The following is a 25,799-nucleotide window of genomic DNA, read 5'->3' on the forward strand; positions in this document are numbered from 1 at the left end:
TGGGTGATGTGTTTCAGTGGTGATGACTGCTACAGTGGGTCAGCTCCGCTGGTGCAGATTTTTATGAGAATGGCATGCAGGCTTTTGTTCCTCACTGGTGAAAATGCCTAGCTAATGGTAGTGACTACATTGAAAAAGAGTGTTTTGTAGCTAAAAATTTTCTCTATCAAATATCATTATTGTGCTCTTTGTATCTGTTGTAGTTCCCATGGAAATAAGTAGGAGACATTACTTTTGGAGTGACCTATGTATAAGGGAAATTGATCTGCTGCTGAACATGAGCTCAGTAGAAAAGAAGTAAATATAATGTCTTATTGCCAGTACTCTGTATTTCAAAATGTGAATACACTTCACACTCAAACTGGACTGTAGTCATGGGCCTCTCACTACAAGAAAGACACTGAGGCCCTGGAGCATAGTCAGAGAAGGGCAACAAAGCCGGTGAGGGGTCTAGAGCACAGGTCATACAAGGAGCCACTGAGGGAGATTATTTAGTCTGGAGGAGGCTCAGGGGAGATCTTATTGCTCCCTACTACTACCTGAAGGGAGGTTGTGGTGAGGTGTGGGTCAGCCTCTTCTCTCACGCAACTAGTGATAGGACTAGAGGGAATGGCCTCAAGTTGCACCAGGGGAGATTCAGGTCGGACGTTAGGAAATGCTACTTCTCTGAAAGAGTGGCTAGGCACTGGAATGGGTGGACCCTGGAGATGTTCAAGAAACATTCAGATGTTGTACTGAGGGACATGGTTTAATGGGAAATATTGGTGGTAGGTGGATGGTTGAACTGGATGATCTTGGAGGTCTTTTCCAACCTTGGTGATTCTATGATTCTGTGGATCTGAGACACATTCGCTCTTCATTCAATCATGCTCCCAAAAACTTTGGTGCTGGCAGATAACAACCACAAAGAAAATTCAAGGTCAGGACAGGCAGTCCTGTGGTAGTATTACTATAGTTTAAAAAAGCAGAATTGCTACTAGGAACTGACGTGAAACTCCTTGAACTTCTAACATGAACAGAAAAGGTCTTCTACAGGACTATCTTTCATATTTACAGGATTGCACCATGAGCAACATGCTGCTGCAACCAAAAGCAAAATGAGTTTTAACTTGTGACTCACATCATCTGATTCCCTGATGAGTTCTGTATCTTCCACTTGCACCACTGCATCAGCACCACAAGGGATTGGAGCACCGGTTGTAACTCGCATTACCTGACCTGGCATCACAGTTTGAGTTGGCTGAAAAACAAAATAAAACAATTTAGTTTTGAATAGAAAAATCTTAAATGATATGAACATTATGAAGGTAATCTGAAAGAATAAAATTCTTCCATATGGCATGCATCTTGTTATACTGCTAGTGATATTGACAGGAACAAACTCCAACATCTTTGAAAACCATTAGGAACCTGGCTTTTAGGTCGCATATCAGGTAGGTTCATTTTTCCCAACAGATAGATTCCTATCATAAGCATAACTTTCAGATGGAGCAATATGGTGGTATTTTGATTGGCTCAGAAATGTCACATTTAAATGGAGACCTTCAGAAACTTACATGAGCAAAAATCTAGTATGTGTCCATAGATAAATAATTCTGCAGAATATTCTGTTCCTTAGGTTGAATTTCTTTTTTACACTTTTTATGCGCTGTGTGACTGGAAGTTATTGCTATACTGACCTACAAGAAGGGCATAAGAAGATCCAGGAAACTACAGACCTGTTAGTCTAACCTCAGTCCCCATAAAAACTATGGAGATTGTCCTGGATGAGAGGAAATGGAGAGGGAGGCAACATTTTTTTCTCCTCAGTGATAGGACATGAATGAAGAGCACACAGATGCACCAGGGGATGTTCAGGCTAGATAACAGGAAAAACTTTACTGTAAGAGTGATCAGACACTGGAACAGACTTCCTAGAGAGGTGGTTGATGCCCCAAACCTGTCAGTATTCAAGAGGCATTTGGATGATGCATGATAACATGCTGTAGCTTTTGGTTAGACCTGAAGAGATCAAGCAGCAAAACTAGATAGTTACTGTAGGTCCCTTCCTAAATCTCTAAGTTTCTGGTATAACCTGCTGCTTGATTTTTAAGCAAATTTCCTCATAATGAGAGACAGTTCAATGTCACTTCACATAGAATATCTATTTTTGCAAAGGTCACTTTAGCAAAGACTAAAATATATAATGCTCTACAATTATGTAAGTCACAGTACATCAGAAAGTTTCACTAGAAGAAGACAAAGAATAGAAAAATACCAGAATAAAACAAGTGATGTGGTTTTAATAACATTTCACACCAGGAAGCCTATTTTAATAAAATTGTACAAAATCCAGAGTAAAACTGTAATTTGACCACAACCATATGAGAAATAAATAACGAAAATAAAAATCTTTGTGATAAAATGCAGCTAAAGGAAGCTGTATGAAAATTGAGGTTTTATTGCTGGAATGTGTTTGCTCCACACAATGCCCTAGTAAGGCCAACTTATTTGGGTTTTACTGTGATTAGTGTACATGATACAGCTGTGATCAATCCAACATATTCTGTGCACGTTACATTTATAATTCCGGTACAGATGGACTCTATATTTCATATGCAATCCTGGAGCGTGTCCAGGACTTCTCAGACTGAGTGTGATTAGCACATATTTGATAGCTACCCATAGACTTCAAAGTAGTAATGCCCAAGCACTCTTATTTGCTCATGCACAGCAGTGATATGCTCTATGACTTTTGACAAGAAGCTGTTAGACATCTGTATGTTCTAGACAGGTGGCCAACGTTTCAAATGTACATAGCTGTGTTTGCCTTGTCCATTATTCTACTCCATTTCAGCACAGCTGTAATGTCTGAAATGTGAATATTCCTTTGGAACGTGTGTATTTCAAAGGCTGCTGTATTTTGTTCTTTGGCACAAAGACATTAGGAAAAAGTTGTAAATGGGTTGTCCCTAATTTCCTACAGTAATGCTCTATGTATCCCAAGAAATTACTGAGTTTGGATTTGATTGAATACTGGCGCTTTTCTAAGCGTAAAGGAAATATAACATCCTTTGAGAAGAACATAAAGTGCTAAGATAAACTGGAAAAAGAGTTCGCAGTTGCAACATGTCATGGTTTATGTGCTTTCCGAGCAAGACTGATGTTATCTTAAAGTAGGCATCTAACATAAATAAGATGAAAGAAATACGTTTTCATTTTATTTTTCTCAAACAGAATTCTCACCACAGATTATTCAAGGAGCTGTTGATGAACAGCTGAGATGCAGCCATTTACACTGAATATGATTAAAACTAAGTGAAAATAACCTGTCCAGTGTGGTGGTTTGATTTTTATGAAAACAAATGTTGCAAAAAGCAGAGTTTATGCCTTGGGAGTGTGGGAGCTCTTTTGCATATTCTTGTAGGTACATTACAAATAAGTAATATTGTTTTGAACTTACTAAATAATTAGTCTTTTAGCAGCAAGTTTTAAAGGAGAAATGTTTTGCATAAAAAATTCGCCCATTTAAAATACAGTTTTTCAGCCTCAAGAACGACAAAAAATGCATGCATAGGACTCTGCCAGAAAATAGTGCTTATGGTGATAAAATGCACAGTAAATATCCATGTTTTTGGAGTTTATTATCATATGAAGCAGTTAATTTTTTTGAGGTGTAGTGATGTAAAGTGTTTAAACAAATTTATGATGCAGTAACATTTGTTTTTATAATCAGTTATGTTGCTCTTATATTTCATTTCCTTTTTGTCCTTTGGGAATTTGGCCAGATGAACTTTATAAAGAAGACAGAGCTGTTTTCTCCTGTTCTTCACAGACACTGTGAAGAAATTATTTCTCAGAAAGCATATTAATACATCAATTTCACAGAAGCTCTTTTAAAGGTCACTGAGATCTCACACTTACCTGCAATAGGGCACTACAGGATTCTACCTTTCACCTTCATCACTGATAATGCATTTTATGTTAATCACTGACTAAAACCAGAAGTAATCTGTCAAGCATAGCCTCATCTCAAGCATTTTCTCTTGCACAATATTACACCTCTCCTGCAAGATTTACAATGACCCATGCTCCCTTCTGTAAAAAGGGTCAAGTTAATGGAAAGGTGAAAAATGTCTGTTTCCATCCATCCATTATGGTTAGTCACAGCTCCTCTTAAAAACATCTTTGGTCTTCCAGGAAATTCTAATCCTCAGCTATTCAACTCTAAGGGAAGAAAATCATTGCTCCCTGTGGTCTAGTTTTTCACAGAGTCTGTGCTGATGGCTCTTGACTAGTGCTCTCAAATGTGCCCTAACCTCTCCAGAGCAGGGTTGTGTCTGAAAGTTTTCTTCAATACTAAATAAAAAAAATGTCTGTTAATATAAGCACAACTGTCTGGAAATGGAATTGAGAAAGCAATATACAATTCACAGATTGATACAGAAATGTCCAGCTTGGCTATATGGCCACTCTGCAGTTCTCAGTCCCATTTTCTTCCTCTCTAAGTAGCATTTACATAACCTTTTTCTCCCTACAGGAGGAGCCAAATCTAAACCTATTTTGAACTCCCTGCTGTGAATCATTCTTCAGTTAATTGGTCTGTAACATGAAAAGCAGTATGCTGCTGCTGAGAGTGACTGAAGGGTGAAATAAGACCGGGGAGACTTCCATGTCTATAAATCGTTTCTTGGGAAGGAGATGAACATGAAGATGTGCTGGCCCAAGAGAAAACCTCTGACCAATTATTCAGAGGTCAACAGCCTCATTTTTCTTACTTGCCGCTGGGATTTCCAGAACTGTTCTCTCTCTGCATGCACCCCATTCCGATTAATCTGGTAGGACAGACTGTTCCTGTAGATACACATTTGTGAGCTACTGAATTCTGTAGGAGGGAAACAATCTTCCACTTGCCCTTCCATCCTTACTACAAACCTGCTGAACTGATTAGGACACCAAAACCCCTCAGACCTGTGGGCAGTTCTAAGTCCATACAGCTTCACCAGTACTGTTTGTAAGCACCACTGTGCTGTAATGCTTTTTAACTAGCAAAATAAGAATACTGATGACAGGTAAATAATGGTATAAATGATAATATAGCAGATTGCTCTGCTGGTTTATAATGACCATATAGAAGGTTGTAGATATAGTTGACAATCTTTTGTATTTTAGACTGATGTTTGAAAATATAGACAGAAAGACTGAGAATTCAAGGCAGATATAACAATACTGGAACCACTAATGTACATATTTCTACTATTTTAAGTAATTTTACATATTTTGTATAACAGATTCATTAATCTAAGTTCATATGAGTATCATTATTGAGATAATGCCTATACATGCCACTATAGTATAATGGATGGGAGAGGCAGCATCTATCTATCATGCACCTGTATCTACCATGATTAGCAAAATCAAATGTTGCATTTGTTATGCATATAAACACAGTTCAGCTCCATTAAAAAAAAAAAAAAAAAAAAAGTACAATCCTACAACAGGTAATGCTTCTAAAACCTGAAACAACTGTTTGAAATGCAAATATTTTACTTGAGATTTTGGGTTTAGCAGTTCTACAGGTCCCCAACAAAGCTTATCCTTTGTTTGCTACTTATTCAATTTATCCAACATTTCACATACATCAGGTTTTTGACAGAATTATATGCTGGGACTTGAAATGACTGGAGAAACATTTTAGGTTAACCCATGTTCTCTTGAACAGAAGGTATCAGGTGTAATTAGACAGACTAATGAAAGTGGTAGAACATAACTGATTCTTTTTTCTATCAGTAGTATTAGTATAGAAATTTTATCAACTGGACTCTGAATTTGGCGGCCAATCACAGTCTCTACTTATGAATATTTATATGGCAAAGAAGGTCATGAATGGATGCTATCCCAACTTCCCCTTAAACTCAATCCATTTATCTGCTAAAGAGCACAATGACTCTTTAAACAAATAGAAAAGGAACAATACTGCAAACTGTGCTGCTGGGCTTTTCTGTGAGGCAAATCAAGCTTCTGATGCTTCCACAAGATTGTTCTGAGCACCACCTCTCTAAAAAGGCTTCTTGAAAAATTCTAAACACACTTCAGTTTGCAGGAATCAGAGTGAAATATGCAAGCAGTTTGTGGAAACAGTTTCTGGGCTGATGTCCCTCTTAAAATCTGTCAGCAAGAAAGGGTTAAATCTTGTTTCTCTCTGTTTATGAACTGTTAATGACACACGAAACCTTATGTCCTCTAACCTTGTACTAGGGCACAACATTATTGTATGTGCTCCTATAGGACATGTCAGCACAATGCTCTGAAGTATTTTTAGGATATCCTTGTTAGTTCCTTATGTAACCGTACTACCTTACTGTCTGAAATCATGTCCCAAGGCACACAGCAGGAGGCTTTACAGCTGTGTCCTACTTCCTGCCACTTCCAAGAATACTGAGTTTGGAAGCCCTAAAGAGGCTTGTAAAAATATCTTACAAGAGAAAAATACACTTAAAAAGAAAAACGAGAAAAGAAATTGTACTTACCTGCTCTCCAGCCTGGGATTCCCCAATGATGAATCGATCCCCTGGGCCATCAGCAGCTGTTAAGATGGACAACACAAATGGTAAAGGTTGAAGCAAAACAAATGACAGTATTAGAAATTAGGAGCGGGAGAGCTAAAGAATGATCTAAGATTGAGTTCTTCAGTTTCATTACAACAGAGTTCATGGACGTTTTGCAAACACTTTAGATTTTAAGTCATGGCTTATTATTTTGAAAATTACAGGTGCCATAGTATTTTTAACAGAAAATTTCTTGCTGATATGGAATCAGGATTAAGAGATGAGGAGAAATTACATTAATAACAGAGCCTTAAGGGAGTTCATGAACTTACATGTATAAAAATATCCCATTGAGAGCAAAATTTTCTCTGTGTGAAACCAACACATGGGAATCACATATTTTGTCAGTCTACTTAATCTGCATTCCACACCTTTTGTTTGTTTGTTTGTTTTTGTAATTTCAGGAATTAGTACTGAACTGATTACCTCAAACCCTTTGTTGAAGCCATTTTGAAAGTTAAAAGCCAGTGATCATTGATTTAACAAATTGAAAGTCTTCAGGACTTCTAGTTTAGTCAAATTCGTATTTTTACAGGGACACTAAAGGCAAGATTACTAGCAAAGTTCAAGCTTTTGCCTGCCTCAAAGGTCTTACAGTGAAGTTGCATTAGTGATGTTTTCTTTGAAGGCTCCAGCACTAGAACCAAAAGACTATAAAAAGTCACTGTTTCCATTATAAATGAAGGAAGCTTCTAGTCCTCATAGTTGTAGTAAAAATCTTTAAAATATGAATGAACATAACCAAAGAATGCAGAACACATAAAACATAGGAATCTCCAACCTGTGATTTCTAAGCAGTTGATACCAGCAACACTGCTTTCTTTGTGAAATGGTTCAGAGATTTTTACAAATTAACTGTTATTTATTTGATTTTTCAAGTTTATTAGCTGTTTCTTTGCTAAATATACAGACTCATAAAGACAGTATGGCGTTAAAACTGAATTGCACTCTTACTTAAGTGAAACTTTTCTGTAAAACAGCACATTTTTTTGTAATGAGGAAATTGTTCTGGATCTCTCAGATCTGTCTACGTTTGGCCTTTTTTTTTTTTTTTTTTTTTTTTTTTTTTCCTTCCAGGCAATCAGAGAGACTGTACCACTACTTGTCTTTGAATAATGTATGTAATACTACTGAGTACAGTAGTCAAACCTAAAAAATGCGCTGGGATGATCCTCCAAAAGAAGAGAAAAAATCCTTAATAGCTACATTATTTTAAACTTGATAAAATATTTCTGAATTAGATTTTATTCCCTAATTAATAATGATAAGGAGACAAGGTTTACAGATGATATAAAACTGATACAGCTTGAAGAACTGGACAAGGTTTTTGGGCTAATCTCTGTCTACAAGCTTTGTTTCTCATAGCCTGAGATAACAGATCTACAAGAGCAATAATATTATTATTCTATTTGAATCCACCACCAAAATTAGGGCCCTGTCTGTCACAGAAGTTGTTAAGAATGGAGCTCATGACCATTCTGATCATTCTGCATGTTTACTGAGACAAAACTTTAGCTTTCCCTTACCTTACCAAGTTGCAAGACAGAATTCTCTTGTTCCCAAGGCCCTTGTCAGCAGCATGATACTCAGAGCCTCCCCTCTTATCTTTTCAGCACTATATTACCTGTATTTCTCTGGCTACATCTGCACTCTCTTGCCACAATTACTGGCCATTTTGGACTGCCTGTCTCTCACACACATGGATAACAGACAGCTCCAGTCAAATCTATCTTGCAGACCTGAAAGTTAATTTTCTTATAATGTCCATGGGAAAGCTTATTGGACTACATCCATTGCCTGGGCTGGCAGATAGTATGTTTCGTGGACAGCTGCTTTCCATTGTTTCAGCTGCCAATAAAAAAGACATTTTAGTGCCTTTAAAAGGAAGTTGGGGACTGTATCTGAAGTTCAGCATGGTGATACAATGATTCAGCACCTACCACAAGGATATCACTACCTGGATAATGTTCAATCACATGAATTTCTCTCTACAGATAATTAAGTAAATATCTTTAGTCATCCTTTAAAAAGGAAAAAAAAAAAAAATAGATGCACAGAGAAGCAGCTTGCTCAAAAGCACCTACTGGCAAAGCAGAAGATTGATTCAGTTCTTTGGGGAAACAGCTCCATGCCTGCTCCTTAAAACCCTACTGCTCATTTATATACAGTAGCCAAAATCTTCTGAAGCACAAATAACTTTTTCTTTTGAGGTGCCTCCCTAAGATAACACTCTGATACGTATTTTTCAAAATTTTCTAAGGCAATCATTAAATAATTCACAAATAGGGAGCTGGATCTGTAATAGTTCAATGAAGTAACAGCTACAATAAGAAAATTCTGATGAAATCAACAACAGAGAAATAGAAGAATCAGTTATTCAGAAAGAGATGTTCTGTTACTCTCAGGGAATTCTTTGTGTTTCCAAGGAACTGCCTAGCAACAAAGGTCCACCAGCACACATTTGTTCATGTATCCACTTAAAAGATCTCACTTGAACTTCCTTCGCATCAGTTGCACTGCGTGTAGCAATGACTCCAGCAATGAACCGGATCAAATCTTAAGCAAAACACCCATAGCTGGGTCCAAAATACAAGTGCTGCTTGACTGACAAAACATGGAAATGAACTAAAGGCATGTTGAAAAGTAGTTTTACTGGCTCTATGCTGCATGTTAATGAAGAAAGATTTTACCTCTGACAGCGTAGCCATCTTTTACAGATGCTGGAAATGGTGGTAGATTATCTTTTGCATATACATCTTGAGCAAGGACTCGGCCCATTCCATCTATAAAGGAGAAAAGAGAAAAGACCATGCTCCTTGTCATTGGAACTAGTGAAGAAGAAACCAGAGTGACAGCAGTGTGCTGTGATAGATGAAACGAATGTGTATGTGAGAGGTCTCATGAACAGACCCCTCAGGTTCTTCATTTCTGTCAAAACCTCTACATAAATGAAAAAAAAAAAAAAAACCCAACAAGCCAACTGGAATCTTTTTGTAGGAGCAGCAATAAATGATCCCTTACAGTAAAAACATTGACAGTTGATTGGAAAGCCAAGTAACCAAACACAGAGGTAATAGCTCTGATATGTGATCAGACAGAAAAAAAATACTGTCTATTCTGAACTCTTAAAATCACATGTGCTTCTGTTTTTTTTTTGTTTTTTTTTTTAAGTTTTTGTGCAAAACATGAAAGGTAATAGAATAAGCCCAGAGCATAGCTCGTAAACTGTAACGATGGACATGTTTCAGTAAATTGAAAAAGGAGTTTTGCAATAGATTAGCTTTGCCTAATTGCTGATAACATTTCTGATTAATAGAGGATGAGTGAACATAAGTGTCAGGATTATTTATGTAAATTTACGCTGTAGTAGTTCTAAATATTTTAATAGCTGTTTCAAACATACTCTTTCCCTTCACTTAGCAACCGTGACTGATGAGCTGTAATTTGGCTCTGCTTCACTGTCGTGACCGACACGAACCACTTCCCCCTCAGTCTCGTGTACTTCACCTGTTTGCTTTCACAGTGCGAGCAAGAGCTTTTTTTGTACCATGTGGAATGGAGTGGAAAATCTGTATCTTATCCCTTCATGCAGTGGGAGGGTGATAAAGAGGATTGATTACATTTCTGACTATATGGAATAGGAAGGGTCAGAACTACTGAAATCAGCTGGGTCCCAGTATGTATAAGTAGAAGCAGCTCCTCTATTACAGAGGCCACTGCTAAGGAGCATGTTGCAGCACAGAAAGGCAAAATTCACCTGACAGCATGAATGAATGAGAGGCAGCTTTCACTCAGAAGTACTCAGAAAAGTACTCCTGCCAGGTGAATTTGTGTGGATAAGCATGTTGTAGGATATCAGATATGCCAAAAAAACAAGAGATTTGAATAAAGTATGTTTCTCATTTTGCAGCCTGACAGGAAAATCTATGTCCCTCTGGATTTGCTAGGAAGGCAGGAGACCTCACTGGGTCTCTAAGTAAACAGACACATTTTGTCAAGAAGTGCACCTATATGTTTTGGAAATGTTCAGCTGTAGCAAAGTGGTATTATATTTTACTTATGAACACAATGTGATTTAGTAAGCCGTTATTTATAATTATAGTAACTCTAACATCATTGCACTCATGTACCAACTATTCAGCCTCAAGTAAATATTTATGTTGCATTTTTGAAATACGGTTTACCATGAAAATTCTGGTAAAACGTATTACAGCAACTAGAAAAACATTTTTATGATGGCTACTAGCACTGCTGTTTATCACTGTGATACACAGTATGGGAGTTATTAGAAAGCTCACTGAAAGCTTGAACATTTGCACAGAAAATAACATGCAGACATTTGAATTATAGCACAGAAAAGCCAGCTTTCCAAGGCCCGGTAAAAACAACCTCTGCTCACACACACAGAATCTCGTACAAAAGTGATGCTTCTAATTTTAGTAGGCACGTCGTATCTTCTTTTTACTTCTCGTCTGCATGCAAAATCACACCAATCAGAGCAAATTTGAACAGTATGTTCCTGGCATTCTGCCGTGCAGTATCTGAAGTGAATAAATGGCAAGGCAGTAGTGGGAATGAATGTCACTAAGCAGAGAAAAAAACATAAGAACTACTTGCCAGAGCCTTGGGCATTTAAAATGAAGCCGGTCAGCAACTAAAGGACAATCTAAAGCACTTCTTTATTCCCCTTTATGTGAACAAGCATTTAAGAAATACCCCCATTTGACTTTATTTCAATTAATTGCAATTCACAAAACATGTTTTGAAATGTTTTGATGTCATCAAGCTGCTTCATGAGATAGCCACAGTTTTCTGATTCTAATGCAGAATGGAGAATGACATGAAATGCACTTTTCAAATCTGAGTACTTCTTTTCTAAAGCTCAACTGGTGAAACTGGTAAGTTCTGTGAAGAATTTTGATTTCTAAGGCTATTGGTACTGGGATAAAGTAGCAAAATGACAGGTATTGTACTAGAGCTGTACATCTCCCATTTCATAAATACTACTATATCTTCAGTGTGATATGAAAATGCAGTGCTACAAAAATAATCGACAAGTTCAGAATGAATAAACAGCAGAAAAGCATGTTCAAGCTCTACAGAAGTTAGAGGGCTGTTGGACTCCATCAGCAAAACTCCTCAGTTCTGAAGCTTAAGCCTAATGGCCAGTTAAGACTTGGTTGTTTCTACTTTCTACTTTTAGTATCAATTAAACTTCCTCTCCTTAGCTAGAAAATGATAATTGTTAGCATGCTGTCTAAAGACTTAAGCTCGTATATCCACAAAACAATGTTTAGGTAACTTCATCTAGCTGGAATATAAGGCTAACTGGGGGCTTCATGTCAGACATGGGCAAGAGCAGGTGGAAAAAAGCTTGAGACACCTTTGGTTTATGCTGCTTGTGTGAAATGTTTTAGGGCTGTCCAGTTGTTTTTTAATATAGAAGAGGTTAAATCATTTATCCAGGCACTGAACAATACATTTACCAATGTGAAAGACTTTTTCACAAGGTAACTACTCATTCACCCCTGATCTTATGAGAGAATTGATCTGAGATCTCACCAGGAGACTTATATCTGTGGATTATGAGAATTAAATTTGTAGTATCACAAAGATGTATCCTCTACGATGTTTCCTAAAGGCTCAATATTGTAATTTCATACTATGTATTAGAAATTCTTTCACCACTAAAATACGTATCAAAAAATAACTTATAAGATGGTTTTGTGCTACACTGCCAAGATACTAAGGAATGCATCTTTGTTAATATTTTTCTTTGTTTGTGTAATTATATGAATATTAAACCAAGTATATATCTCTGCAGCAGCTCCAGACTTAGAATCAGCATGGATTTGGTTTCTTTAATAAGGTAACACAAAGAGATAAAGTATATTATATCAAATAAGTATATTTAAGTAATAAGTATATATAATATCAAATAAGGTATTATAAGGTATACTAGAATGTATTCTCTTACCTTGACAGCATATTCCCATGTCATAGAATAAGAACAGAAACAATCAAATTGCCTTTGACAAACAAGAATATATCAAATTCTATACAGAAGATGAACACTTAAGTGAGACCAACTACCTTCATTCTCTGTAAGGACATTTTGAAGACTGTGTTGTCTAGACAGAATCACCCTGTTATTTGTATGGTAGCATTATTAGCATTAACAAAAACCTGATACTTAGCCCATAATTTGATTTTTTTATATTAAAATAAATTGAATTGTGAAAACTTGTCCAAAGAATATGGCAGCAGGCCATGATATATGATGTGATTTTGTTGAATGTTACCATAATTCCAATGAAGAGGTTTGCAGATTAGATATATGAGAAGACTTCTACTCACTCCTTTTGTAACCGCATAAATACTGGCCTATAAGAATGATGTGTACACATAAATAAATGGTAACTTCTATGTACCATGTGAAAATTATATTCATTTTCTGGCTCCCTAATAGATTTTTTCTTAAGCTATATTTTTAATTTCATTGGCAATATAGCTCCTGTCCACAAATATGAGGGATGCTCCAAAAGTGATGCCTCCTATTTTATTATGTTGGTCCATGACAACAGAGGTGAATGTTGGTGGTATGGAAGTAGAGCTTGAACCTTCCATCAATATTCCGTTACATTTTGTTGCCTACATATCATCAAAGTATGCTACTACTACTATCCTAGTAGACTAAGTCCCATGTTGATTTATCTAAAACAAATGCCTTTTCATATATATAGTTCTTAAATAAGCGTATCTAACACTGTGACTCATTATGTTGTCCACAAAATGCTGCCTTTAAATCTAATGAAAAAAGAAAAAAGGAAGTTGGGCCTGTAAATGACTAACTCTTTTAATAAACAGTCCTAGTTTACTCTTTATATTCTCTCTATATTTTTATTACAATGTTCAATATATATCAATGAAGAAAATTCCTGGATTGCAAGTAATGGATGCACATTCTTAAAAATTAATAAATGTAGTAGACTTCATATTGCAAGTTACAACAAAAAAGAACTGCTAGGAGGAACAGTTTTATAGTATAGCAGCACCATTCATTACTTTCATCGCTCTCAATGCAAGTAATCTTTAACAAGAAACTCAAAAAAGTCAGAAAGAAATAAGGATCCAAGTCATAGCAGGACTGAAACTGGAGTTGTGTATGGCATTAAAACTTTGTATCTTACCTATATTCACAGTCATCTTCCACACAAAATGCATGTCAACACTTGTCATCTAAAAGCAGCCTCAAGATCAGGCCCAGAATACAGACAACTATCCAAAAAGGTCTAATAGGTATGCCCAGGCATACTAAACTGCATACCATTATGAAAGAGCAGTGTGTAATAAGCATACTCCTTGTTGGTTCAGTGTTGGTGCTATTCTGAATGCAGTATATGCAATATCTTCTCAGAGATATACTTCCCATTACCAAGTATGTACACTAAATCAGTCCATCAATGTGAAGACATCTCAAAGGCTTGTCGCAGAACAAGGATTTGGTGAAGGTCATGTAATCTTTGAACTTTCGAGACAGAAGACAGAATATCCAAATTAGGAATCATTTGTACCTCTCTGCTACCTGGAGTCTTCTGACGACCTAAACATTTGTGGTGCCATTATTTTTTGCTCATCAACTCACCTTTGGAAAAACAGGAAGAATCCCTGAAGGTTTCCCCATCCCTACAAACTTCAGACTTATTTGTATTTCAGTATTTAATCATTAATGTCAGACTAGAAAGGGGGTAAGAAGACTCTTAGAGTGAGAGAACTGAGTGAATCATTGCAGTTCAATTTGAAGCCAGTTGGCATCTACAGAAATCCAGTGTTACATCCACCACTGAGGCTAACTGTGGCTTCTTGGTTTTAGCTTTGTTGCATGAGCCACAGATTATCAGAAAATCTATTCATAGATTTCATTACAATTCAATCACCGATTCCTTCAGGAAGCAGGACTGAGATTAGTTCACATTCTCCTGACTTTGCAAGGAGAATTCTACTCCAATTATTGTCATTTCCTGAAGTAGTTTCTCCTGGAGAAGATAAGTCTCAGACCTCTCATAAAAACTATTAGAAGGACAAGCACTTAAGAAGGTTGTAAAAATGGGAAATAACCATCACACTTCTCACATAGAAATCTAACTACATGTAAAGTACCTCTGTAATTAATGATTTCTGTTCCAAGCACTGGGGTCATCTCCAGAACTGTGATGAAGGCTTTGTCCATGGATGTTAATGGAAATGGAGACATGCGGTGTCTTCTTGCTACCTTGGTAATGTCAACAGCACTGTGACCTGAAAAGAGAGCACTATGGTTATGTATGCTTCTATGCATAGATGTAAACAGTGATGTTCATTTAAATCAATTTGCTGAAATACATCAAGCACTGTGGGGTAAGTTAATTTAGTTACTTATCACATTTATGACAGACGCTGGGAAGGTATTGCATCAAAAGGGAGATTAAAAACAAAAAAACAGTTAGCAATGAAACCATTCATAAAAGTTTATATCCTTTCTTGTCATGAAATATACACCAGAAGTCTTGATAAGCATAAAAAGATCAGTTAATCGGAAACAGAAGCATTTAAAAGAGGATGCAGTATCTAACACGGTGGATGAAAAATCATTCACTCATTACATTCTTCCTATATCGCTTCCACAGCCTTCTGATGGGCAGCTGCCATTTGTCAGTCAGATTCAGATCTGTTGAATTCCATCATGTGTTCCTTTTCTCCATTTCCCATTCAAAATCTACAATAATGTAGATTAATATGCCTAATATGGCATATTAATGTGCCTCACCTTTGATTCTAATGGTATACGGAAGATTCTGTATATCACATCTTAAACACAAATCACCTTTCTTCCCCAGCTATGACTAAATCCAGATAAAATAAGCAACTGTATCAGATATGGATGTGACAATTAACAAAGAAAAGAGACATTAGCACTGTCAGCATATAAAGGCTGAAAATTTAAAGCAGTTGTTGATGCTGTTCCAACATCTGTAAATAAGGATTTTTAATACTGTCTTTACAACACTGGCAACTCAGAAATCTATAAGGATTTTACTGATTAACACAGATCATTACTACTAGCAGTATATGTATAATCATGCCCAACAAACACATATTAATATGCTGTGCACAAACAAAACATAAAAATGGAGCTCGTTCCAGTGAGTTTGCAATGTAAGTTAAGATGGGAGTCATAACAACAGACAGTGTTTGCATCCCCTCTCCAGGGGCAAGATTTTGTAGTCATCAAAGTGACTGCAAAGTGATGTTTAAATTCTGATGTGAGTGAAGATAGAAGGATTGATCAATTGAAGTTTGCTTTCCCCAAATATAAGGAAGAAACCGTGAAAAAAGTTGTTTGAAAATGAAGCCAGGAAGGTATTTGCTTTCTTAATGCTGAGAGAGAATAAACAAGGGACAATAAGCTTTGAAGGATGTTGAAAATGAAGATGAGCAACAAAAGTGAAGGAACTATTGCACTAATGCACGAAGGAGTAAAAGATACAAGCCAAAAGATTAAGAAAATGGTATTTGTAGAAATTTCTTGAATGGGTCTGCCTGTAACAAGAGGGTATTTGTGGGAGCCGAATGGAATTATCTAGAAATACAAAGGGAGAACCTTCAGAATAACTTCAGATTGAGAGGAAAAGTCCTATCTCAAGATCTATATGGAACGACTCCACAAGAAATAGGCACAGTCTGCAGGAGAATAGAGCAAGGTGTACAATGTAGATGTAGCTCAGGTATTATCAGTGTGGAGAGCTAAGGGGGACTGTGTTTGGTCCATAGTGACTGGTAAAACTGTGTGGCTAGGAATCAATGTTAGAGACATGCAGAACAAGACAACTTTAGGATAGGGAGATTTCCACATACAGAGTAGCTGAATTTGTGATTGATGGGTCAGAGTAAGGTCTAAAGTTTAAAGAAAAGGGATCAAGGACACAGCTCTGTAGAACAGCAGAAGAAATCTGAAGATTTCCACATAAAACGGTGATTCTACACAAGTCTTATTGAAGGAGCTGTTTGAATAATAAGAAAAGATCAGGAAACTGGCAGCTTAAAGACAACAAAACTGAATTATGGAGCTTTGACTATGAAGAGTATAACAGGAACTTTAACAGGAACTGCTTCAGAGCAGTGCAAGATGTGGCAAGAATTCTATGTAAAAACTAATCTAAAATATCATCAGCATTTGGCCACCATCCTTATCCAGACAACAAGAACAACAAAAGGACCTTAAAGCATCATGAGGTATCATGCCTGGCTATATGCAAAAGACATCCTCAGTAGAGTTTCTCACAGTAGTAAGGCCTGTCTGCAATTCTAATAGACATTTTATACACTAATTATGATTAATGATTGATTTCACTTGGCTTTACCAGTGATGCTCCTCAGCATGCTCATAGGATCTGAAAGTTGTGTCTGCCATTTTTCAGTCCAGTTGTATTCCAGCTGTATAAATTGACAATTTTTATCTCATGTATTTTTGTTCCCATTTTGATCATCCTTAATATCTTCCCAGTTTCTTCCATCTCTACTCAATTGCTTTTAACTCATTTCCATCCAGTACTATCCTACTAAGCAGTAGCTAATTCATAATTATTTCTAAAACAAAATCAATTATTTTAAGATAGCATTAACAAATTGCAGAAAGCACAGTTAATAATGACACAATTTTGCTTTGCAATAGCTTTCTACTTTCCCATTTTTTCCTGTACATGCCTTCACATTCTGAAAAAAAACCAGATGATTGTTCTGAGTGCAGTCTTCTATAAAACAACCGCGCAATCTTATGTTTTGCTGAATCAGTAATGTCTGTCTATACAAAATTTCTTTCAGCACTGACACATGCTTGTTCAAATCTGCTACGTGAGAGACTTTGTTAATTCATTTTTTGCCATTAACACGGTAACCATCTTTCAGAGGAAGAAGTGGAGACAAATAAAACTGCTGACTTAATGCCAGTCCCAGGAAAGATTCTGGAAGAAATTATTGAAACAATTTGTTTCTAAGTATTTAGAAGATAATGTGATGATAAGAGCAGGTGCTGTGAATTTGTCTAGCACAAACAATTTCTAGCTCATTTAATTCCTTTCCTTAACATAGTAGTTGTCATACTGAGGAAGTGAGAAACAGTTGATCAAATAAAATTTACTAAGATTTTTCACACTCATAAACATAAGTTTCTTGTCAAGCAAACTACTGAGAAATGATCGAAATTATATTGTAAGAGGCGAGTGTAACTAGTGGAAAGGCTGCATCCCTGGATTCAACAGCAATCTTTGCATTCTTATGCCTTTATTTTGTTAGAAACCTCATAAAAATGAGGAAAATGAAAATAAAGCATTTCTGAGGCACAGAAAAAAAAAGCGTCCAAGCTCTCAGACCTTTCCCCACATACACGCCACTGAAAAAGCTCTGCTTAGCAACAGTGTGCAAAGGCTGCTACAAAAGTAATGCCTCCAGTTTTATTATGTTGGCCCACACTGTCAGAGGCTGATGTTGGTGGTAGGACAGTAGAGGTTGAACCTTTCCATTCCACTATGAATGTGGTAAAAATGCAGGGCTAATGATGGTGACTGTGTTGAAAAAATAGTGTTCTGTAGTGAGAACGTGCTGCAATGTGCTCTTTGTATCTGTTGTCGTTTCCATGTGTAAAAAAATCCTCAAGTTTATTTTTAGAAAGAATTTTGTCTCTACAAAAGCACACTTCCCTTTAGAAACAATACAATCTTTCCACTAAACATGTTTACATGTTTATGTTCTACTGCTATCTCAAACTCACTGCTACCTACTTGAGAAAATAACGTTTAACCCTTTAAAACCATCTTGAATGAATTCAGAGGTTTTGAATGCTTTGAATGTTGTCCATAGTACGACATCAAATCTGGAGCTCTGTGTCTAATCCATGTCATTTGCTTAGACCAAAGGTTCTGGTAAAATCCAGTTAGAAAACTTTTATCACTTTTTTTCCTAGAAACAAGTGCTAAATTTTAGTTTGAAGGCATCATATAGATAACATTAAACAACTCCTCAGACCTTCCCAAGTATCTTTCACAAATATCAGATGACTATGTACATTAAGCAGCATTTTATAAGACAAAACAATCCTCGAGCATTGAAGCAGCTAAGTCAATTGGTTGTATTATGTAGAAAATTCCTGACAGCCCTCTCTCCTATCACCAAAACAATTTCCTATGTATGTTGCTTTATATATATATATTTATGGTTGAACAAATTTTAAACTAGGAAAGAATCCCATAAAACAGAAATGAAAGGCATTTAACAAATTAGAGACCAGGTCATTTGGCACAAGTCTGAATTCTTAACCTTTTTGTTATTTGACTGGGTTTTATGTACTCCAACTGAGTTTCTGTACTGAATTTCACATTCAGGTATGAAAATTGTGTATTTTCAGCTTGAGGTTTTTATCATCTTTGAGTGTTGATTCTTTTTGTCCCAGCACACATTTCCACACACAGCATCATTTACAACAATATATCATCACAAACAACAGGGACCTCGGTGTCATCAGAAAAACAACCTGAGAAGAAAAATTAAAAGGCCGCTATCAATTAATATGTGAACACAATAAGCTACGTACACTTTTATTTTCTTTTTGGACTGAAATTCATTGCCTTAAGATATTAAATTTCTTTTGGAAACCCCCTTCATCCCAGCCTTATCCTTCTCACCTGACTATAATTTGCTGTCTTGTGGGTAGAGTTGCACAACACAGCTACCAAGTTTCAGTACTTACTTGCTCGGAGGATGTTCTCCTTGCTGCTGCACCTAGACTGGACCTGCAGAGAGAGCACAGAGTCTGTGAGCTACAGAAGTTAACAAGAATGCAAAATACAGAGATAAAATGGGCAAGCTCCTGGGATCTAAGACAGAGGCTCTACGTATTCTCAGCAACGTTTGTTCCTACTCTACAAGCAATAAATATATTTAAGCACAAGTGTACTAGCTGATGATCAGAATCTAATATAAGCAATTTAAACTTTCCCTCCGAGAAAAACCCAAGATGGCCCGAGGACAGATTAATAGAGCAAACTCAAAGAACACAGCAGTTAAAATTATTTGTTAAGCTCCAGTTTTAAAAGAAAAATCCACTTTTTTGTGTACAATTGCCATTACAGTAATTCTGAATCTATGTCCCCTGTTTCATGATTAGACAAAAACTATTATCACGCCCAGTGTTAAATAATTATTGATAATGTACAGGTACTTCATAGAATTAAACTGATTCTGAAAATATTCAATAATTCTTCAGATTGCATAGACAGCTCACAGTTGTATAAACAGCTCCTGTCTGGAGCCAGATAAATTTACTTCATTGTTTCTGTTCGGTCAAAAGAAATGTTACGTTCAGTACGAATTTTACAGTGCAATTCTACTTTAAAACGTCATAGTATGAGAATGACAACTGGTTTCTCCATAAATCCCCTCCCTGAATGCTTCCTGCCACTGTGCTATTCCAGATAGATATGACTGACTGCAGTGAAATTGGAGGATTCACACTGGTGTAATATTTCATTAACATGGGATATTTAGAGTTCCATCTGGTTACCATGCAGATTTTTAACAATATGTTTTTGAAGAGCATTGGTCCTGTAAACATAACACAGTCTGAACTTTACTGAAGTGCCAGCTCTCATTAATTCTCAAGTTTGGAAAGATCCCACACTATATAGTAATACTGGACGCAAGTTCTTAGGCAGACTAATTTGAACAGCAGTCTGCCTTATGACAGGCCAGCTGACCGGGCTGGTGACACCTGAATAGGGAGATCTTCTTGTGGACAAACCCCCGGCTGCACACAGATTAACAGACACTTCACAGGAAGATGAACCACTGTGAGTATGAACTGAATCCTTCTCGTTTTTACTTTAGTAACAGCTGCATTGCTAAATTTCTGAGAGGAATAAAGAAGTAAAACCAAGTACAAATAGCGAAAGAAGTGGAATAGCACAGGTGACACTTGAGGGTGCAATTTTCCTCGCTGAACTTTTGTATTTGCTAAAAAATGAAGGAATGGATCCAGATTATTTTCAGACTACAGTTAGAATTTGCAGTTAAAGAAAACTTGTTTTGAATGTGAATATGTATGGTCTGACAGTTAATGAGGAATGATACACACCCAGCCCCTAAAAGGCTGTCTTCATAAAGAAACAGCCGTTTAAGGCTGAAAACAGCCATGCCCCATTTCTAAACCTCTTTCTTCTGTTCCACAGCAGCTTGCCCCAAATGTATATTCACATAAAAAATTGGATTCTACAGCGCAACACAGTCTACTTATTATAATGGAATAACTTATGGAAAGTATGTTGCAACTTAGAGTGGATTATGGTGTCCTTTCCTGAAAAAAAACTGTTGTCTAAAAAAAACCACAACAAACCAAAACCAAAACCTCCCTCCTTCCCACCAAAAATACTACACAAGAAAACTGCAAACAAAATATTAATGATGCCCAAATTTGGCCCAGAGTTGTTTTACCAAATTTCAAACGTATGACATGGACTCTCATTGGAAGAAGTAAATATTTATCCGTAATTTACCAAAGGACAATTCTGGACCAAAAGGATGGTATAATGATCGGACAGAAAGCACAACAGAGAGAGGCACAGAGTGAGAGAGAGAAATAGAGAAGCAGGATGGGACGTGGCAAGCCAAAAGACAGTGTATGCCAAAGAAGACATAGGCCTATATGTGTAGGACTACTGTATAGAATGGAAGAGGCTCTCTTATTTCTCACTGCAAACCATATGAAAAGAGAAAACGAGGAATGTGCCTGCTGCAAAATAACCAAGCAATTCAGCATACTGCGGAATGAAACTCAGTGAGATAACGTAGTCCTAAAGAAAAAAAGGCATAAAAACAAAAATACAAAACACAAACTTTGAAACAATCTACTAAAAGAAACTAAGTAAAACATGTGATCCAAAGGACACAGATTAAAGATACTAGAGAAGGAGGAAAAATGTTAGCAGACAAAGACAGCGCTAAAGAAGTAAAATGGAAGTCAAGAGAGAGTCTTCAACAAAGTGGAGGAACAGAAGGAGCCCAAACCCATAGCGCAAAGCAATGTTTGCGAATGGAAAACAGCTCCTTTGAGCAGTAATAGTTACTCTCGAGTTGTAGCCTCTATTCCTCCTGAGTTCATCTTTAAGCCCTTCCAACCTATAGTGGAGCTAGTGTATGGACAAAAACAAGAGATTTATAATGAACAGAGCAGCTGAGATTTGCAGATCAAATCTTCTCATATAAAATACGTGCTGACAACGTTTTGCTCTTACAGTGTCCAAAAGACAATGGCAACAACAGACAGCTGCCTTCACACAGCTGCCTACAGGTCATTTTTTTTAATTCTGTGCACACAGAGGACTTCAGTGACAAATTTAAATTTACTGTTTGATTTCTTACAACCGACCTAAAGTTTACATTTTATCACTCACCTGATGGGCAACACATGCAGTATGAGAAATTATTTGCTTCCCACAAATTTTAAAAGCAGCTGTGGAAGAGGAATCCATGACAATAAAATAAAAGGCTTGACCAGCTAGAATTGATTGTTTCCCAACCTATGCTCACAGCTGCAGAATACAAACCATGTTTTAACATAACTGACATCAAAATTATTAAGTAATATTTGCTTGTTTAATATGAACTTCACATTGATATCCTAAATGCTATTTTAAAATAAAACTGCAGTAAAATATGATTTTGAATAAAACGCACAAGTTTTCTAGCACATAGACTTTTAGCTGTAATGGAGCTTTGTATCCAAGGGGTTATATGCTTTAAGTGCCTTTTATAATACTCATTATTTGTTTTAATACTTCATTTGTGACATTCACAAAAACAAAAACTGAAAAAACAAAAAAGAAACCCCTGTGTTATTTTCACAGCTACTGTAAAGTAAAGAATCTATAACACGCTGCACACAGTACCATGACTGAGTGGGGCAAAGATCAGTAATACGGTTATCTACTATAATCACTCTCATTGACAGGCAGTTACAGAAATAATAAGCTGTGGCTGTCTCTCCTTACACAGGGAAAGTGTAGGTTTATTGTTTATCCACTCTACCAGCCCTCGGCTCACAGTGTAACATGGCAGAAGATGCAGCGGGCTGTCATTCAGAACCATTCCCCTGCTTGGTTCAGGCAGAACGCAACCAAACCTAAAACAGTCAACTCATGTTACTTTTTAACTTTTTTTTAAAGCAAGTTGAAAATTGGATTTTATGTTCTTTAAGATATAATTTTATCATGCCAGAATGTAGAGTAAGCCTTCTCCCACAGGCTGAGGCATTAAATAGAACACAAAGAAAAGTACTCAAAACTAAATTAAGGGAATGGTAAAATAAAGAAACCTGCTGACAATTTCTATCAATTGCAATTGGTCTGAAAAAGGAAATTAAAGACTGCACTAAATTGGATTTATATAAATCTACGTGGTATGTTTTGCTGCAAATAAAAGTCAGTCCAAAAAAGATGTTACAGGTAAAACAGAAAAAGACACAAAGAAAAGTTTATGCTAAAAGTGAAAATCTCGAATGAAAAATAAAAACAAAAACAAAACGAAAAACCCTTTAACAGTTTACCATGATTATTAGGAATGGTGAGATAAATTACTTACCTTTTATAAGTCATAACAAGATTAGCACAGAGTATTAAGTCAGCTCTTCATTATGGGAGGTACAATTAGAAGCCGTTGGTTATAATAAAACAAATTGCTACACAAAGATGAAGAGTTTCCAGCCCAATATGAAAAGCTAACTCTTATGGAGTACATTTCAACTCAGTTGTACAACATGAAGAACAGTTCAGAACAATGACACCAAAACATGATTTATCACCAACAGAAAGAGCTCATTTCTCAATATACAGAGATTGTAGGAGGCTAACCCATGAGCTTTATAATTTATGTGAGAGCATACTGCTCTGCTTTTAAGAAAGCATGCAGAATGTGGAACCACCAGCAGAAACCCAAACATACACGGACACAGAGGACCATGGTACAGGAAAGGGAATGATTTTGCCAAGCTGTAATGAAGGAAGCAGAATATACGAAGCACAGCGGCAGTTAACGCTTTAGGACCTCTGTTCCTCTAACAGTCTCATAAATGCCAGACCCGTTTATGAGCTGCTTCACACACTATAAGTGAGCAAGTGTATAACTCACATAATCTCTATGTGAAACTTCAGTAGTAATATGAAGACACTTTGCTTTGTGGGATGTAGCTGCTCTTTCTAAGCGTGATTTACCTAAGAGGTAGAACAGGTGACTGGCACTGAATAGCCCTTCAGTACAGAACACTACTGTTTCACATCAACATTACTTAAAATTTTATACTGCTAAACATTCAAATGGCAAGAAATATCGGATTGCCATACAAGCTTTAGTACACATTGCAATGGCTAAATCCTCTTTTCAGATTGTACTCACCATGTTTATACTAGTCACCATCTATATTAATAACTGCATTATCTGAGTTCTGTACAATACTCACTGTGTATATGCCTTTTGAATGGTCTCTCAAATACTCTAAGCACTGCTTTTAAACAGATTTCAAAACTCACGTGACCCCACTTGTAACTGCAGTGGTTTGCGTGGTGTTCCTTGCCTACAATACTCTTTCAGGGTGAGAAGAGTAATATTACAGCAAATAGTATCTGCAGCTAAATACGTAAAATGAAGTAAGAATAGTAAAGTCTCAAACTGTTCTAATAACACTGCAAAATGTATTAATTGTGGCTTATTCCACCATGCAATATACAGAAGGTTAAACTAGGAAAATCAGAAAAATAATGAAATGCAATGGTTTTGTTGAAGGAGCTGTTTTAAATCTAATCTGAAGAACATACAATTGCTATCATTGAACTGAAATGGAATACTTAAATGTGGTTGCTAAAAAGGTCATGGCTGAAGTTTACCTGGAAGTGCATACGCCAGAAAACATTAAACAAAGTGAGCATTAAGCAATGCTACTACAAGATGCAACTGTCCTATTTCAGGAATGCATCCCTATTCAAACTGAATTCTCTTAAACCGAGTTGAATGTACAACTAACTCTTCCAAGTATGCTTTATTGCCATCTGCATGGGACAAAAGTCAGTTCAAAATGAGAGAACCGTTTTTCTCTTTGATACTGACAAAACTTCAGAAAGGAAAGTGAACTCCAGCAATGTGATAACAGCAAATATCCATCATTAAGATATTTTTAAAAAGGAGAAGCACTGCTGGTGGTGATCTCCTCACCAAAATTAAGAAATGATCAGTGTAGTCTACAAATGGAGTTACTCATTCAGTCAGTTGGAAGATACAAGCAAAAAACTTTTGAAGGCAGAATCACTTCAGAAGCAGATTTTTGCTGCTTATTAAGAGTTATGCTTGGTGGCTTGGACACTAGAGAAAAGTAATCTTCAAACCTGGAATATGCCTTTCTAACTCCAAGTTTTTTTTTTCTGAGTTTTCTTCATAGTCTCCCACCTTTTTACATAAAGATTTATTTGATTTTGATCCTTGTTTTGCAGTAGACTATAAACACATATGTGACATTTTATGGTCAGATTAGCGTTTGTGCTAACCACTTTTCAAACAGGACAGTGGAAGTGGATTGATGAACGCACCATAGAAACAAGAGGGTTACATTGGTTCCTTTCACTGGAGCAGTAATAAAAGAGACATCATCCCATATTTGAAACAAATAAGATCAAAATGCAAAGGACAGTCTTCTGGGATGCAAATACAATAACGATCATACATTTTCCCTCAGTTGGAACTGGCCTTGTTCTGAAGAAGCAAAATGAAAATGTTTCGTACTAAAAGAGGTTTCAAACAAAATCTTACACATCAATTACATCTGCAAGTGAAAACCTCCCTAAATGATAGAAAAGTAAGAACTGTGATATGTACAGCAAAAAAGGAAACAAAATAGTCAACTGCTGGTCAAGAAAGCTAACGGGAAAGCAAACTTGCTACTGCAAACTGACAGCATAGACTTGACTGATAGCTGAGAATAAAAAGAGGCAAAGAAAAAAGAAATATGTTATTTCTTCACAGAAGTGTTTATGATTTACATTTAGAATCACCGAATTATGGAATGGTTGGGGCTGAAAGGGACCCTTAAGATCATCTACTTCATTTATATGAAGAAAAAAATAAGAGCTGGATTTTATGTTT

At 36.5% G+C, this 25,799-nt stretch overlaps 1 protein-coding gene and 1 long non-coding RNA gene across 34 annotated transcripts in view; one reads left to right on the top strand and one right to left on the bottom strand.

Moving 5' to 3' along the window:
- Positions 1-5,113, top strand: part of LOC121110844 — a 62,320-nt gene extending 57,207 nt beyond the window's left edge. For both annotated transcript variants that reach the window (XR_005860226.2, XR_005860225.2), the window contains one exon: positions 1,057-5,113. This is a non-coding gene — a long non-coding RNA (uncharacterized LOC121110844). The remainder of the gene's footprint in view (positions 1-1,056) is intronic.
- GPHN (gephyrin) overlaps positions 1-25,799 on the bottom strand; it is a 266,028-nt gene that overhangs the window by 31,269 nt on the left and 208,960 nt on the right. For 18 of the 32 annotated variants that reach the window (NM_001031549.3, XM_040701116.2, XM_040701117.2 and 15 more), the window contains 5 exons: positions 19,369-19,411; positions 14,748-14,885; positions 9,278-9,370; positions 6,510-6,565; positions 1,121-1,240 (listed from right to left, as the gene is read on the bottom strand). In NM_001031549.3, the coding sequence (NP_001026720.3) occupies positions 1,121-1,240; positions 6,510-6,565; positions 9,278-9,370; positions 14,748-14,885; positions 19,369-19,411 (450 nt within the window). Of the gene's footprint in view, positions 1-1,120; positions 1,241-6,509; positions 6,566-9,277; positions 9,371-14,747; positions 14,886-19,368; positions 19,412-21,739; positions 21,803-25,799 lie in introns of all 32 variants that reach the window. The other 14 variants (XM_015287544.4, XM_015287536.4, XM_040701121.2 and 11 more) reach the window with 1 other exon arrangement.

This window comes from Gallus gallus, chromosome 5 (genome assembly GCF_016699485.2).
Source record: "Gallus gallus isolate bGalGal1 chromosome 5, bGalGal1.mat.broiler.GRCg7b, whole genome shotgun sequence".
NCBI classification, from domain to species: domain Eukaryota; kingdom Metazoa; phylum Chordata; class Aves; order Galliformes; family Phasianidae; genus Gallus; species Gallus gallus.